General features: G+C 40.8%; 1 protein-coding gene across 1 annotated transcript; it reads right to left on the reverse strand.

Annotated features, from left to right (window-relative positions):
• Positions 1–6313: 6313 nt before the first annotated feature.
• ESM1 (endothelial cell specific molecule 1) lies at positions 6314–15199 on the reverse strand. The gene is made up of 3 exons (XM_062211833.1): positions 14806–15199; positions 11724–11876; positions 6314–7836 (listed from the first exon to the last, which is right to left on the reverse strand). Exons 1-3 carry the CDS (start codon positions 15104–15106, stop codon positions 7736–7738), a joined length of 555 nt encoding a protein of 184 aa, XP_062067817.1. The 5' UTR covers positions 15107–15199; the 3' UTR covers positions 6314–7735.
• Between the last annotated feature and the right edge of the window lie 2567 nt (positions 15200–17766).

A 17766-nucleotide genomic window follows, 5' to 3' on the forward strand; every position in this document is an offset into this window, starting at 1 on the left:
TAATTTTAAATGGGCTAACTATTCATTATTAGATCAGAAACATCAGGAAGGTACTCATTGTTGTATCCCTCAATGAGTTTTACTTTCTTTGGATGACTTTACATTGGATTTACATTGAAGTTCTACACGTCTTCACAACTAATATTCCTCATGGGTAGAAGATGGGTCTTCCCCCACAGGGTGGGCTACCAGATTCTTATAATCACTTTCCTGCCTCAAGAGAAGTATGTTGTGATAGATTTTTAAGAAAATACAAACTTCTTACTGAGAAGTATTTATACAGAGATCATTTGCAAAGTGCATTTAATGATCAGTTCCAACTTGTTCATTCCTGTGTTCTCCAGACACAACAAAAACAGGAAATATTTACCAACTTCACAGGTGTCAGGAAATACTTTAAAAACCCAGTTGGCCTGTACCACGAGCTGAAGCAGATAGTGTTTTCTATGCATAGGTAAGAAAGGTATATTGCAGTTTAAAATGCGCACTTTGACCCGGCCACCTTGGTGTGTACTAAGGATCACAGTCTTTGCTTCTGTTGGATGAAATATTTGTACCAAAGATGTGCAATCTATGCAGATTCACTTTGTAGCTCTTCTAATATTTATAAGGAAACTACAATCCTCTCCATTTGGTTTCAACTTCTATGTCCACTTCTGACAAAATGCCCAGGTGATGAAGGACATCTCAAAACTATTGAAACATAGGCTTGTGTTCTAAAGTCACCATTGATGTAGTAAACTATACATTTGCTTTCATACTGCAATTTAGATTTTCAAAATACACAGAGCTTTCTTTTTTCTTTGTCCCAGTTGTAAAGTTTCAGAAAACAGCTAAAAATATGAAGAACTGGAGACCATTATGCTTAGTGAAATAAGCCAGACCCAAAAAGACAAATATCATGGGTTTTTTCTGAATGGTTTTAGCTAATACACAGAATACAAAAAAAAAAAAATAGAAGTTAATGTATATCAACTGACATCTTGTGATTTGATTGTTGTCTGTACCCCTGGGGAACAGGGGGCTCTCTCCCTTTTCCTTGTTGAGCTCTTCATTTAGAAGTGCCTTGAGCCTTTGATTATAAAGTAACTTGAAAATATGTTCTCACAAAAAATTAAAAGAAAAAAGAGGAAAGAGGAAGGAGAGAAGGAGGGAAGGAACCAGGAAGGAAAGAAAGTGTTGTTGTATTCTTGGAATCTATGAAATTCATGAAATCTATTTTCCATATATTAAAATTTTTAAAAAGTTAAAAAAACAGAAAAGAATAAAAGATACATCACTGATAACATATTGATTTATATCCATTTACATACTGTTTCACAAAAATAACATTATCCATATGGCATTGTAACATGCTTTTTTTTTCTTGCTTAATATACAGTAGAAGTGTTCTGAAGCAAAATCCACTTAATCAAAAATTAACATACATCTATCTTCTCTCCAAAAAACACAAGAATTGACACCCATGGAGTTTGCTGAAGGATGCAGGCAGGTAGGCCTCCTTCTGGGATGCATCTGATATTTGTATTGCCATTAGCTATATTAAAAACATACCAAGAAAGAGGTCATTTAGTTTAGTGGTTAGGACTCTGGTTGGGATACCTGGGTCTCATATCAGACAACACCCAATTCCAGCTCCTAGCTTCTATTTTCTAATAATACAAACTGTGGAAGGCAGTAGGAGATGATTCAAGTAGTTGGGTTTCTGCCACCCACTTGGGAGACTTGGCTTGTGTTAGAGGCTCTTGGCTTTGGCCCTGGCCCAGCCCTAGCCATTGCAAGCATTTGGGAAGCGAACTGGTGGATGAGTTCTCTCTCTCTCTCTCTCTCTCTCTCTCTCGTGTGTGTGTGTGTGTGTGTGTGTACCTCTCAAACCTCTCAAATAAAACAAAAAGGAAACATTTCAAGAGTCTGTTGTTCCCAAACCTTCTATGCTAATTTTCATTGTTACATAAAGTACTTAAATATGTAGATCAGCAAGGTAGAGGATTGCTGTCTCTATGAAAATTTGAAGGTGAATGCTTTAAGCAAATCTGATAAACCTATCACTTTTTTTTTTTTTTTTTTTTTGACAGGCAGAGTGGACAGTGAGAGAGAGAGACAGAGAGAAAGGTCTTCTTTTTTGCCGCTGGTTCACCTTCCAATGGCCGCTGCGGCCAACGCATCGTGCTGATCCGAGGCCAGGAGCCAGGTGCTTCTCCTGGTCTCCCATGCAGGTGCAGGGCCCAAGGACTTGGGCCATCCTCCACTGCCTTCCCGGGCCATAGCAGAGAGCTGGCCTGGAAGAGGGGCAACCGGGATAGAATCCGGCGCCCCAACCAGGACTAGTATCACTTTTAAATAAATAGCAGATACACTCAAATTGGGGTATTGAGAGTCATGAAAATCTAGGAGTCTATAATTTTTGTTGCAGTTTAGGGGAGAAAGATGATGTGCACTCCAGCAGTAACTACCAGATCTGAATACACTGCCTCTCTCTCTGCTGTGGAGTGAACATATCTACATCAATCACTAGGTGATATCTGTAGCTCCTCATTTTCCATGCCTACAACATATGTAAATCTTGGTTATTCTGTCATTTCATTGAACTGTACAGTATCAACATCTTTTCCAGGTTATTAAGTTTCCAATACTATAAAAAGAGTGCAATATTTGTTGTATATACATTTTTACACTTTTAAAATATTTACACAGAATAAATTCATAAAAGTAGAATTTCTGCATGAAAGAACGTATTTTTTCAAGCCCATACACACACACACACACACACATAGATACACACAGTATATATATTTTAAATATGGAGTAGGTAATGAAGGATTTTAATGTTTTAATTTTTAAAAATCAAATGGTAAAAGTGCTACAATGGCAATAGTAGAGCTTTTATCACTATACACAAGATCTTATCTTTGACTTTACGTGGGTCCTGGTGTTTTATCAGTGAAATAAAAGATTTAGACTAGAATTCTTTAGTCCTTTCTTCTCAACCCAAATGAGTCAGATTTCCCTGCACTCCTATACTCTCTAGGGAGCTGAAAAGTGTATAGATATGTCTGCATTGTAAGAACTAAGTTTCAAAAATCTGTATAAATGCAATTTTATAAACCAGATTCATGAAAGCTAGATCATCATTACATGAAGTCTGTATCTGTATTTCCTATTCATGTTTCTGATCTTACAGGGTCTCTCTCTATTGTTAGGGTAGGAGGGGACAGAATGCTCTCTTGGTAGCACGTGACTGCTGTTCCGTGCTTCCCTGGTCACCCTCTGGGAAAATGCTCACCTGCGGTTTTCTGACCCTTCAATAGGGCTTCCAACCCCAGCTCTGCATGGACAATGCTTTAACTGTAGTCACCATGGACTGCCTAATAACTCTTCAGTCTGCCTTATCTCTCCACCACACAAGACACCCCTGGTTACTCGGAAATGCTGTTCTTTCTATGAGAACACATTAACTGATTACTCCCAAGTCTCTGGTTCTTCCACCCTCCATCTATCTGTCCCTGTAAAGCCTCCAGGTTATCTTAAAATGTCTCTGACACTTCGCAATCCTCTCAGCTGTTGAAGTAGTTGAGAACATTCAAAGAAAAAGCTAAAGGCACCAATGGGTTATGCAATATTGCAATGCCCTTTTCAAAAGGCAACCATGGTTGGTTTTGATCACCCCTTAGCTTGTCTCCCCTCTGAGCAAACCCAGATTTCCGTATCTCAATGATTCTCAAAGTATGGTGTCTTGACCAGCAGCATCCGCAGCACCTGGGAACTTGTTAAAATGGGATATTTTTAGGTCCTACTTCACACCTACTGAATCACAGCAATTTATGTTTTAGCTAGGCTGCTGGGTGACTGTGATGCACACTAATATTTGAAAACATTGCTGTATGCCATGCACCCTTTTAAAGCCAGGTCTTAGTCTATTGAGTAGGATAACTCTAAATACCTGTGTGATCTCAATTGCTTCTCTGGTTCCTTTACTTCTCAAGACATCTGGGTAAAAGAAAGGAAGAAAATATGGGATGGAACCAGCAATCCTCCCCATTGCCTCTCAGGGTGAATGACAGCCTCCTCTGGCTGCCACAGGACTCACTTTACCCTGGTTGCTAGCCCAGTGTGGTTGATGTTATCCCCAGTGCCTGAGGGAGAAGCACTCCCTGTCTTCATTGCCCTGGACAACAGATTCCCTGACTCTAGTGCAGGCCTTCAGTTTTGTCAATCACCTCACACCCCAACAGGCAAGATAGGCAGCTATGGGAGAGCTGGCAGAGGAAAGCGGGCAAGGCTGTCTTCCTCCTGAGCAGCTGCTACTGTAGCGGAGATGGGAGCCCTGTGAAATGTTCCATTCATTCATTCGTCTCTCCACCCAGCTATCCCTCTGTCACTCATTTGTCCGACTGCCCTCCATCCCTCTTCCCACCCATCCTTCTATCCACCTAGCTACCCATTCATCCATTCATTCCAGAAGTATTCCTTGTGCGTCAGCTTTGTTTCTCTCCAATATCGTGAGTGTGGGGCTCTTCAGAGATAACTGCTCTATGGCATTTTCTTTTGCATCTCCAGTGTGTCCCGAATGGTCCATTGGAGTGCAGGAAGAAAATCTCAGAACTTGTATTTATATTTATCAACTGCTTAAAAATTTTCAATTTGTCAGTATGTTTTCCAATGAACACAATGTATTAACACTATAACATAATAGATACAGTTCAAAATTACATGCTCAAAAAATTGCAATCAAAAAGTATGCAAAATCCAAAGATTTTGGAGACCACCACAATGAAGAATAGAGGGCGAAAACTACAGAACAATTTGTGATAGACAGATACTAACTTTCAGGAAGAGTCCTCAGCAATATGAAGCTGGGAAGCTAGGAAATATGCCTGCAACTCAGAGAGAATGGGTCTACCTTTGTTAGATTTTATTTTCCATGGTCACACAGGTGGTTACCTCCGAGCAGGCACCGGGGCGGGTCCTGCCCCCAGGTCAGCTATCATTCAGCTGACATTTGGACTTAAGATTAAGCTAGAAAAACAGGATGTTTTTCCTTATACAGATTCCTTTTTTTTTTTTTAGCATTTTATCAATTCAGTTAAAATGTTTCCATAATTTGTCTCCAAGGCCAAGTGGCCGTGTTGCCATTCTTGGATAGCATGCAGTTGAGCTTCAAAGCTGTAGGTTACTCTCTTCCATCAATGGCACTGACAGGTTTGTCTTTGGCTATATTTTCTTTCTTTTTTTTTTTTTTTTTTTTTTTTGGTGATGAAACTTTTTTTTAAGATTTATTTATTTACTCGAAAGTCAGTTACACAGAGAGAGGAGAGAAAGAGAGAGAAAAAGAGAGAGAGAGAGAGAGATCTTCCATCTGCTGGTTCACTCCCCAGATGGCCGCAATGGCCGGAGCTGGAGCTTCTTCCAGGTCTCCTAGGTACAGGGGCCCAAGGACTTGGGCCATCTTCTGCTTTCCCAGGCCAAAGCACAGAGCTGGGTCGGAATAGGAATAGCCAGGACTAGAACCGGCACCCATATGGGATGCCGGTACTTCAGGCCAGGGCGTTAACCCGATGCACCACAGCGCTGGCCTCTGGCTATATTTTCTAAAGAACAACAATTTTAAACAATATGAACAAGTGTGAAAATAAACTACTTGTATGAATTATAAATGCGAATATGAATGAGCTACCTAAACTGATGAGAGTGAAAGCAAGTTGACATTTTTACATCTGTAACCTTCAGTCAATCAGCTAACAACTGAATGAGATTTAAGTATTTGGAGTTTCCTCACAGAACCTAGAATGATGGACAGTAGCCCTGAGTAGCTGTTTAATGGCAAAGTTTCCATCTTTAAATAAATTAAATCCAGGAGGAGAAAACAAAACAAAGGATAAAATATGCTCCAAGTTCAATAATTCAGTGCTATGTGAAAAAACCATTTATCTAGTGACTTAGAAACTGTTATTTCAAGCCTTAGATCCACAGCTAATTTATAATACCAAAAGAAGTATTTACCTTTTGTTGTTGCTAAAACAAAGAGAGGCTTAAAAAAAAAAGAAAAAAACCCTGCGTATTGGGCTAATATACCGGGAGTCTACCTTCTAGGAAGCTCAGAAGAGCAGACTGAAGTTGTAAGGAAAAGAAAAATATCCTAGCCCCTTGTTTGGCTAGGAGCAGCTTCTCTTAGCAGAAAATGCAATTGAAGATCCAGACCTTTAATATTCAGTAACGAATTCTTATTCATCGAATGAGTAGGATTTAAGCAATCAACAAAACCACAAATGGACACAAAGCAGCTGTCTTTTTTCTTTTTCTTTTTTTTTTTTTATTGAACAGTAATGAACTGGTCCTTTTAAAACAAAACCTAACAGCTTATTCAGCTTACATTCAAAGACCTTCCACGCACACATTCACACCTCTGTTGGCAAACGTCAAGAATAAAATATAGGTAAATAGTGAAATAATTCTTAAATAAGTTCTTTACTCCAAATATAATACTTCTGCAAATATTTCCTCACAACATCTAGTACAACCGTCCCATTTGTGCTAAGCTTCTCCCAGGCGTACTCCTAATTCTACTTATCAATCAAGTTTGAAAAAAAATATGAAAATAAACTATATTTTAAAGCTGACATGATTCCTGCTGAAAATTGACTTTTTTTCCAAACCTCCTAAAAGGTTATTTTATATTTTAAATTTAAAATTCATCTAATTCACAGCACTTGCTTTTAAAGAAATTCCCCCGTTGCTCATTTTTTTGACATCTTATAAGGTTCTCTTCTGTTTGTTACTGTTAATATTACTATAATTATTAATAATAACTTTACCATGCTTCAGATGTCTGAAAAGTTCATTGAGTTACGCCTTTACTGTAATCATGTTGAACAATAATAGGTCCATTTCCCCCAGAGGGTGATACATAAAAGTGTGCAAGATGACTTGTACTATAAAGTTTATAAAAACATAAATATTCACCCTCACACACACCCCCGCCCGCTAAGACAACAGCCTATTGAATTAAGGGTGCCTCCTAGGTCTCACTCATAGGTGGCATTCTGTAAAACCACGTGTGGCAGCCTACATTTGCCCTCTGCCCCCGACCATCCTTCAGATACAGGTGACCTGGGAACTACGTTAGCAGCCCTTGGAAATCAACCTCACAGCAAGGCCATTCTCCAGTTCCCACAGGCTTCAAGTCCTACTTCCTCCAGGGGTTTTCTGGTTGTTTTGTTTTGACTTTTCCAAAAGTTTCTTTTTTTAAAAAGCACAATTAAATTGAATTGAAGCTACTACCACAAGGAAGATCTAAATTTGCACACCCTCCCCACCCCCACTCCTACCTTTCTTTATTCCTAATTCTTCCTCCATCATGTCTCATCATGAATGTAGAGCAAGTCAAAGAACCCATGGTCCCATTGTGGTCTGCAGTTTGGACTAGCTTTGGCTGACAGTCTCCTTGTAAGATGACCTAAATTGCATTTTCAGTTCTTCAGTGTTACTCTACACACACATTTAACAAATCTATAGGCATTCAAATATTTCACAAACAAATATCTAAAGGGTGTTCAGTCATATGCATTTTAGGGATTGCAAGTAGCCTACTTTTTTTTTTTTCTGGGTACACCCTGATTCACACTTGGTCTCCAAAAATTGCATGTCCATATGCTATAATCTAGACAGTTCCTAACATGTTGGCTGTGTGTTGAACAATCATTAAAGTAGAGCCATCTCTCGGGAACTGCTCTCTGGATCAGCGTGGATTTAACCATTTCATTACAGGAGACCGAGCCACATTCTCTTTCACAATTTCTTCTCTCACAGCGTTGCCATCTCCAGACACCATGTCGTGCTCTGCAATTAGATCATGTCCACATGTCTTTAATTCAAAGGGCAAGCACAGTTTTGTTTAGTTTACAAAGGAAATTAAAATGAAACCTTTGATTCAAGATCTTAGGCTAAGCTTTTCACAGTTCTGAATCAAGTTGCCCTCTCTCTAAGATAATACCTTCTTGAATTACTTCTTTTCGCAAACCTATGGACCCCCTGACATCCATACATCTGTCTTTTGTGTTTTTCTGTTTGTGTGTCTTTTCTCACTCTACCACTGGAACTCCAGTTCCATGAAATCCAGGACTTGGTTTTGTTCACTGCTATATCCCCATCACTTACAACAGTGCCTGGAACACAGTAGGCACGGAAGGAGCAAATGCTGTCAGAATGAATTGTTAAGCAAGATTGTTATACTAACTGGTAAAGCAGAGGGATTCACTTTTTGGTGTGACCCTAGAAACCCGAAGTCAGACCAAAGGGTAGAACTTTTGTAAAGCTAGTTCTTGCTCTAAATACTGGAGAAATTTGTCATGTTTAGAATTTTGTAAAATGAAATTCTCTGCTTCTACCAGTAGTGAGATACACTCATTTCAGCAGTGGGCATCCTGAGAGGCAACACTCTAAGCTTAGCACTACCTGGCAATCCAATGTGCATCATTCATAAAATATTCCAGATTCTCATTCTCACTTCTCACCCCCTCCCCCCACAAAAAAAAAAAAAAAAGTTTTTGTGAATTCCCAGTCTTGGGAAGTTCACTACCCTCTAGAAAAAAGGAAATAACAAATGCAACAAAGTAGATCAGAATCTCGCTTCCTCACACCATCAGGGTGTGGAAGGGACCCCTAAAAGTCCCTGTGCTGGGGAACCGTGGAGCCAGCTAACCTGCTCTCAAAGCTGGGCCCAAGCAGATTTGTGCAGAAGTGGCGTGACGTCTGCGGCAGGAACGAGGGTCCAACCCCCTCCTGTAAACCCCAGCACATAAAGGTGGAAAATCTTATGGAGGTGATCCACCACTGGGCAGGACTGGGGTGCCTGGACAGCCTCTCCACAGTTTTTAGGGTGCTTCCTTTCCATGCTGAACCTGGACAACATTGCATCAGAATTCACCTTTTGAAAAGAATTACCTTGGGTAAGAAAAGGAGGAGAGGGGCCGGCGCTGTGGCGCAGCGGGTTAATGCCCTGGCCTGAAGCCCTGGCATCCCATATGGACGTCGGTTCAAGACCCAGCTGCTCCACTTCCGATCCAGCTCTCTGCTATGGCCTGGGAAAGCAGTAGAAGATGGCCCAAGTCCTTGGGCCCCTGCACCCACGTGGGAGACCCGGAAGAACCTTCTTGGCTCCTTGCTTCAGACTGGCGCAGCTCTGGCCGTTTTGGCCATCTAGGGAGTGAGCCATCAGATAGAAGACCTCTCTCACTCTCTCTGCCTCTCCTTCTCTCTCTGTGTAACTCTGACTTTCAAATAAATAAATAAAAATCTTTAAAAAAAGGAAGAAAGAAAAAGAAAAGGAGAAAGAAGTGCTTTCTCCATAAATTTCTAGTAAGAATCTCTGTACCTAATTTTGGTACAGAAATATTTTAATGCAATCTACCTCATAACAGCCTTATGGCAACACAAGGGAACTTCAAAGGATTCATAGAAAATGGAATTAAAAGCTGAGTTTATCTTAATTAAAAGATAAGTTGATTTGGGTGCAAAGAAAAAAATGTGAAATCCATGCATAAAAGGGCCTTCAAGGCGTTCATGGAAAATGCATAATATGAAAAATTGTGCATGGATTTCAAAACAATTTTTGGCACCAATATCAACTTATCTTTTAATACCATTTTTTTTTCAGGTACCTTTCAAAGTACACTCGTATATCTGTTTCCCAGGCATCTATATGTTAGCCCAGATACCAGCATAATCTACAAGCAAATGAGAGAGCCTAGCAGGCACCAGGAAGAGAGACTGCTCAAGGGTCCTGCGGAGAAGAGGCCGAGGTCACACCCTGTGTGCACTCAGGAGGGGCACCAGCGAGGCACCAGCCACACCTGCTCTCCTGAGCAGTGAGGGTTCCAAAGGCACTCTCACGGCCTCCCTGGACATTCCATCCAAAACACCAACACGGATGCACGAAGGATTTGATTCTCCCTGGGTGGGAAAAGGCTTGGGTGCAAACTCAAGTTCTCTTTAGCCTGTGGTTTTAAAAAAGTCAAACAAGACATAAGAAGCCGCAAGTCATTGAGGCAGCTAGGTATACCAAGAAAACAGCCCTCACATCTGAACTAAAAGCAACCTACTCATTCAGAAAATTTCTAGGCCCAGAAAGAAAATCAGTGGTTGCTAGGAACTAAGGGGATGTGAGGAAGAGGGGTAAGTGCTTAACTGGTAAGGAAGTATAATTGGCAGTGATAAAAATATTCTGTAACTAAATAGAGGTGGTGCTTATACAATGAATGCCACTGAACAGTTTACCTTAGAATAGTTAATTTTGTGTTATATGAATTGCATCTTATTAAAAAAACAATTCAGGTTTTAACCAGTCTTTCACTTTCAAGGAATATAAGGACAAGTCAGTCATAAGCATTTAAAATGTTAATGTCTCATTTTCCAGATCAAAGAGTCATAATAATCCTCACCTCATAGATTTTAAAAATGAAAGCTTCCTTTTAAATTAATGTTTAAGAGCATGGCCATAATAAAACTGATAATTCACTTAAAAGCACAATATTTTCCCTTTCATTTGAACAAACTAAGTAACATGCATATGTAAGAAGGAAGTAAAACTGGAAGAATAAGCACATTTGCCAGATATTTCACATCCTAATTACTTTGACATGCATAGGGCCAGAAACAAAAACAAAATAAAATGGATTTGGATTATTAACTGTTTCTATGGTAAGGATATATAATTAATTGAAACTAGCAGTTGCTATGGCTACATATTGGGTTATTTTGCCTGCGTTTTCTTATTTGCTTAATCTTTACTTGACAAATAATAGTTGTGTGTATTCAGGGTATAATGTGATGATTTAACCTATGCTTTCATTGTCGAATGATTAAATCCAACTGACTACTCACATGCGTGCGTGCGTGTGTGTGTGTGTGTGTTGTGAGAACATTTAAAATATACTCTGCTTGCATATTTGAAGTAAATAATAGGCTATCATTTATCTGAGCCACAGGTCTGTGGGATGGAAGAATAAGGGATCCCTGTTGTTGTAATGGGGCTGTTACTATCTGATCATTTATTCAACAAGATAACCGACTATGTTCTAACACCACCTTATCAGCCATGTGTTCCTCACATTCTAACAATCTGTGTGAGAACTAACAGGGAGTAATGAGCTATATGTGAATACTACCACAATTTTACCCATTTTCCAAATTTCAATCACAGATATTATTTCTTACTCTTTCCAAAATACATAAAAACACATGCTTGGAATTATTCCATTTAAATTCTTCCATTAGTTTAAAAAAGAGAGAGAGAAATGTTCTATATTTTCTATCTTGGCTCTTAAACCTAATCCAATAAATTCCTCACAGTACTTTCTGCATGTGAAGTTGGGAGAGAAATAGTTTTGTCTAGTAAATATATAAAACAGATCACTGAAGAATTTAAAGAACTTTATATATCTCCATTGGTTATTTTTTACTACAGTTTTTTTTTTTGTAATCAATCATGTTTATCCTGTAAATACTGGGACAACCTAATGAGAAATTGTGATAGATAATCCTCCAAATTGTTAATGGGATCTTTTCAGGAAATAGCAGCAGCCATCAAACTCAAGTACCACTCACCTTTCCTGAGTGAGATAATATAAAAGCATTCCATCAACACCGTATGCCACTTAGACACTTTTTAAGTCATGAATTGACAATGAGACTACCGTTGCAATATTTGTAACTCAATTCATTCTTACCTGAATGAGGAAGGAATCTTCTGTTGGAAGACTTGACTACTGAATACTGGAAGAAGGGAAATTTCAGGCATCTGCCGGTCACCCTGTCACATATGCCCGACTGGCAATTGCAGGTCTGCTTGCATTCCATCCCGAAGGTGCCGTAGGGGCAGTCTGAGGGTAGAGAAGGATTGGGGGAAGAAGCACATTCATATGCATAAACCTCCAAACTAAGAGCCCCCATGTGCATAGCTTCAGGCTTTGAACCAACCTCAAGAATTTTGACTACAAAATGAAAACTCATGCTCAAAAACCCAGGCTTTGAAAGTTAGCACTTCTCATCACAAATGTGTGGTCACACATTAAGAGCACATAATGGATGCCTCAAACTTAGTGGCATGGTGTTAAGTCTAGTCAAAGCCACACAAAACCAATCTTCTTGGACCAGTCTTAATCCTGTTTGTTTGCTGCTTAGATACCAATAGACAGATTCTCACAGGCTACCTCTGTTATCAGCCCAGGGATGGTGGGAAATTAGACAGACATGTGTATCAGCTTCTCAAAGAGTTTTTAAAATGTGATGCTGTCTTTTAATCCACTCTACTCATGACAATTTGCTATTTTAAATGTACAGGAAACAGCTTCAAGTTAACCAGGGCTAAGAGAGTTGGCACCCAAGTTCACCATGAAGAAATCACTCCCCAGTCTGCTCTAACCCACATCAAGTTCCCTCTCTGCAAAAGGCAGTACAGCTCACCTAAGTCCCCAGCTTACTAGCAAAGCCTTCTGCAATTGAACACGGAAGCTAGAGTTAATACACCCTGAGGATTGTGTGCCTACTAAGAACTGGATGCTTTTAAAACTTCTTCATTTTCATGCTTAGAATAAAACATACCACTTTAAGATAAAAAGGATAAAAGCACTTATTTAAAATCATGGGTTTTATGATGGAACCAGTACCTCCATAAATTAATCAGGTTTTAAAAGCCAGCAGAACAGATATAGAATATTTATTCTCTTGGCACGGAAAATATGCTTGTAAATGTAACATCGCATATGGGTAAAGGAATGAGTTGTGAGGCATCCAAGTCTTCAGCAATCTAATACTCAATTGAATGAACAAGATAGATATTAGTGAGATATTTTTTCAAAAGAGACTTAGCATTTTCTCTTTTCAGCACTTTTCAGATTACAGAGTGACCCGTGCTCTCTGCTGGGAAGAAGAGATCCTGAAATAGCCTCTAGCAGAAAAGCACACAGGATTGGGAAAACTACAGCTTTAGCCAAATTCTGTCAGGCTTCTATTGTATCCCCTGATGTACTGAACAATACTAGGTATATAGCAAGTGTCTAATAACTGCATGATGGCCGGCTGATTGTTATCTGGGCAACACAATGGTAAACATCTGAATATTTAGAAAACATCTGGATATTTGTTTATAGCAACATAGAATCTCTCTACCTAGAGGTGCTAAGGCTCGCACAGTCTCATTATTCCAAGCAGAGAGGAAAATGTTCAAAACTAGATGCATGAGCCATCTGAAACATGCCAAAAAGTGCAATCTAAATATCCTTTTAAAAATATGTGTCATTGACATCTACCTCAATCATTCATACTTGTTCATCATTCATAGCTTACTGGAGTGCTAAAGATTCCAGCTGCTTTCCCCCTTATTTCTTTATCCATATAAAATTGCACATTTTTGTACTCACATGTACAAAGGCATTTCTATGCCAAGAGAAAAAGCAATCCATGGCATATACTCTCTACCTCCTGAGTAGGATTGTGTTAACCACTTCCTCCCTAATTTCCTTATGTGAAGCACTGTTTTCTTGGCTGACAAGCCCTGTAATTTACAGAAAATACAGATCCTTTTCAGTTGAAAGAAATACATGCTTATGTGTTCACCAAAGAAAATATTCCCCCAATATCTACCTCTTGTTCGTTATAAGCAAAAGTAAACAAAAATAAGATTTTCTTCACTGCTCAAGAATTTCTTTTCTAACATTTTATACAATTTGCAGCCCAAAAGATGATGAATTTGCAAATTATTTGTCTAACAGGTAGGACAAGTAATTAAATAAGCTTATACAGGGTATTATCAATAAAAAGAATACAATTATATTAGGTACATAAAATATAAGGATTTTAGAAATTGTCCACTCCTGGACAATTGATGAATGAGTTAATAGCATGTGTGCCTCTTAATAATAGCTCTTACTGATGATTTCATCAGGTCTCTATACACAGTGTTTTAAAATACCATTCTTTAGATTCTAAACATGTTTAAACTAGAATCACTAAGTTTAAACTGAAATCTATGAATGCTTAACTAGGAACACGCTATTTAACTATAATTTCAACCTAATGAAGCTTTTCTCTAGGTCTCCAAGGCAGCTAATCTCCTTCGCTACAGACTTTCAATTTTTACTTTTTTTCTTTACTGTTATTTTTGCTTGTCTTACACCATTTGCTATCTTTCTAAGTCACCAAAACCTTTCTAAAGCAGAATGAGGTTTGTTTTATATTTGAGGGTCACTCTTTTAAGCATGTGAATTATTTTGTTAAAGGACTTAACCCGCCCTGGTCCACCAAGGGCATTAGCATTCAACAGAACTATTTAATCTTGAGAGAGGCCCACCGGCCTTGGACCCTTTCCAGATCAAAGAATCACTAAATCCGGGGCTGGAACCACTCTGAGAGGTTATCTCACAGAGACCTCTGTAATCTCTGCCTGACCGCAGCGGCCAGGGCGTCTAAACCATTCCCAACAGATTACCTGCTGTGTTTCTAAAGTTTTCCAGAAAAGAGGGTGACACCGTCTTCCATGGCAACTCTCTTTCGTAAAATCTCCTTAACACAGCGAGTGAGCTGCCGAGTCTCTCTGTGCCTTCCAGCACACTGCTTTCTGCAGAATACAGAGGTATTTGCAGAGCAATCTCTTTCCACCTGCGACACCTGTCTGGGGCCTTGGCAAGAATACACCTGCATTTTCCCTTTCCGTCCTGGGCTGCCCAGCTGGCCTCCCCCGACCCCAACGCTGGCGCAAAGCCCTCAGTGAACCCTGGACCCTGGAGGGGAAACAAGGGGGTCGCTCTTTACCTTTGCATATACCAAACTCGTCGCCAAAATCATCCTCCTCACTGTAAAACTGACACCTGAGCCCCGGGCCACACTTCACACCGTCCATGGCCGCGACGGTGCGGTAGCAGGTCTCTCCCAGCCCCGCGGCACACACCCGGCAGCAGCCACAGTCGTCCAGGACTGTCCTCTTGCAGCGCAGGCTGCTCCTGCACTCGCTACTGTCACAACGTTCCGGGCAATCCACCGCGTACTTGACGCTCCAGGCCGTGGCCAGGTGCGCAGGGACAAGGAGGGTGGTCAGCAGCAGGAAGCTCTTCATGTTCCCCAGCTGGCTCCGGCTCGGCTCCCCGCGACGCAGTCTTGGCTGGCGGGAAGCAGCCGTCCAAAGTGGTAGCTGCGCCTCTCTGCCTACACGTTGATGAGTTTTATACACTGGGTTGCCCGCATGCTTCCCCGTCATCAATTTCCTCAACCCAGCGGCAGCGCGCTGTCCTCCTGCCAGGCTCTCTTGTTTTAGTTTATGAAATCCAGGATGAAGGCTGGATTAACACGCTGCTGCCATCCAGGAATTGAAAAGCCCAAGCTGATGTCATCTGTTATGTTTAGATGGTTGTTTTGCATGAGGACTGAGAAACCCGCTCACATCCGTCTCAGGGGCTCAAGGCCGTGTGTGAAGAGGGAGTGAGGAAGGTCGCACAGCCTCCTTCAGCACAGGAACTGTTCTGACACCGGCATGTCACTCGGGGTGTAGCTTTGTCTCGCAGCCTCTGTGCTCGGGAGGAAAATGGTATCGACATGAGTCATCAGGGCCGAAGAAGCTTCTTCTTCTTCAAAAATAATAATAATACGCGTTTGGTATTTCCCCTAAATAAATAGCTATATGAGATCACTTGGAAGAAGAAAGGGTTACATTGTGCCTTTTTCGATACTTAGAAGAAAGAAAATATTTCGACAGGGATTTTTTTTTAAGACCCTCTCTTCCTTCCTCCCACCCCTCTTTCTCAAATGTGATTTCTACAGCAATTCATGCCTCATCTATCTAAGTCTATCCCGGGTGCAGCAGTGCACCTACAGGAGGTGGAGCTGCAACTGAGAATTGCCTTTAAAATCAATACCCGAAGCCACGCAAGAGGTAAGATCCTGCTGGCAGTGTTTCTGGGTTACTCAATTCTGGAGAAACTTATCAGTTGGACTTCTCCTGACCCAAAACTCCCTGGGGGGGAAGGCTCATCCATCAGATGGTCGCTTGTCCAATGATCGAGTCCATTCGGAGCCCTTCCCCTCGCCTCCTGGCATCTCTCAGGGCCCTTTGCTAAAAGCCGCCAAACAAGGCAGCCAGCCCAAGGAAACACAAGAGCCAGCAGGGAAATCGGAACCCAGCCCCAAGGAGGCAAGTTGCAGGGCAAGGAAAACATCACCCATAGCCAGCGAGCCTTTCGTGCTATGAAGGGTCACGGGGCCTCGAGCCCACTGGGGAAAACAGAGTAGCTTTCCTAAAACACTAACCGGACCGTGGCCTTATTAAGCCAGATTTGTGGGACAGAGAGAGCAAGATGAAAGAGAAGGGAGGGAAGTCCTTACACCAACCACATAGGTTGGATTTCAAGCTTGTCAAAATAGATACAAACCCACGGCCATTCGGTAAATACACGAGCCCGTCAAGTCCGGGATAACTCTTAGTCTGTCACAAATTAGCCGTTGCAAATCCGCAGGGCTCAGCTTCCTCTTCTGAGAATTGACCTCTAAGATGCATGGGCCCTCTAGAAGATAAGGGACTGAGGCCAGTGCCTGTGATTGGCTTCTGAACGTGCAAGTGGAGGGTGGGGGTGGGGGGAAGGTGGGGTCAGAAGGCAGGCTGCAGGGAATCAAGGAGGCAGGAACTGTAGGTGAGCATTTTGGCTCTCAAATGTCCCAGATTTCCCATGACAATCCAATTTGAAAGACTCTGTCATGTTTCTCTCTCCAGAAGCAAACACTTAGCAGGTGGAACACTCTGATGTATTGTTTTCGGTAGTGGGTAACATCTATTGAATATACAATATATTCCAAGCTCAATACATACACATTTCACATATATTAACTCAGTTGCTCTTCACCACATTATTAAAAAGTAGCTATTATTAAGTCCAGCTTTTGAATGATAAAACTGAGTCAGAAAGAAGCTAAACAATTTGCCCATGGTCCCCATAATATCAGAGACAGACTCAAATCATGTCAGTCTAATGTCAAAGCCACATACTCAGTTATTACAACACAATCATGCTTTCATAACCAATGGTTCCACAGGCCTAATTCACATTTTAGGCTGATTCTGGAAATAGTTTCTTCTTCAAACTTTGCTGAATGCCATCTTCAAAGGAGAGAGTGGTTAATTGGAATAGTATTCATTAGTAACAGCCAACTTTCAAAGAAATCTTACAATGTTCTAGATACCATGTTAAGCACTTTGTATAGATTACCACATTGACTCTCAAATCAACCTCAAGAGTTAGATACTATTCTTATGCCCATCTTAGAGATGATAAAATTGAGGCCTAGGGAGGTTAAGTAACTTGTCCAATATTGCAGTTAGTAAATGGTGAAGCCAGAGTTCCTGCTCTAGGACAAATAGGCTCTGAGGACTAGAATAAAGACAGCAAAACCAAATGCATGCAGGTGTCAAACTGGTGACCCAGGTGGGTAAACTCTCCCAGGAGTAATGCAGAGGAAATGGAGTGGATTTTTGTCCACGTGAGGAGCACATAAAGCCATGAAACTCTTCCACTATGGAAGACAAAGGAAAATGCGATTGACAATACTGTCAGTGAATGACAACTAGATAGAAGACATAAGTTGAGGGTATCAAATCCACAACAGTAGCTAAATTGTCCCAGAAAGTATCAAATCTGTGGCAGCAAACTAAAGCACAGCACACAGAAAAATGTGCTTGACAGAGTTCACAACTGCTGGGGCTAACACAATACGTAGCACCTGACAACT

The sequence above is a fragment of the Lepus europaeus genome, chromosome 15 (assembly GCF_033115175.1).
Source record: "Lepus europaeus isolate LE1 chromosome 15, mLepTim1.pri, whole genome shotgun sequence".
Lineage (NCBI taxonomy): Eukaryota > Metazoa > Chordata > Mammalia > Lagomorpha > Leporidae > Lepus > Lepus europaeus.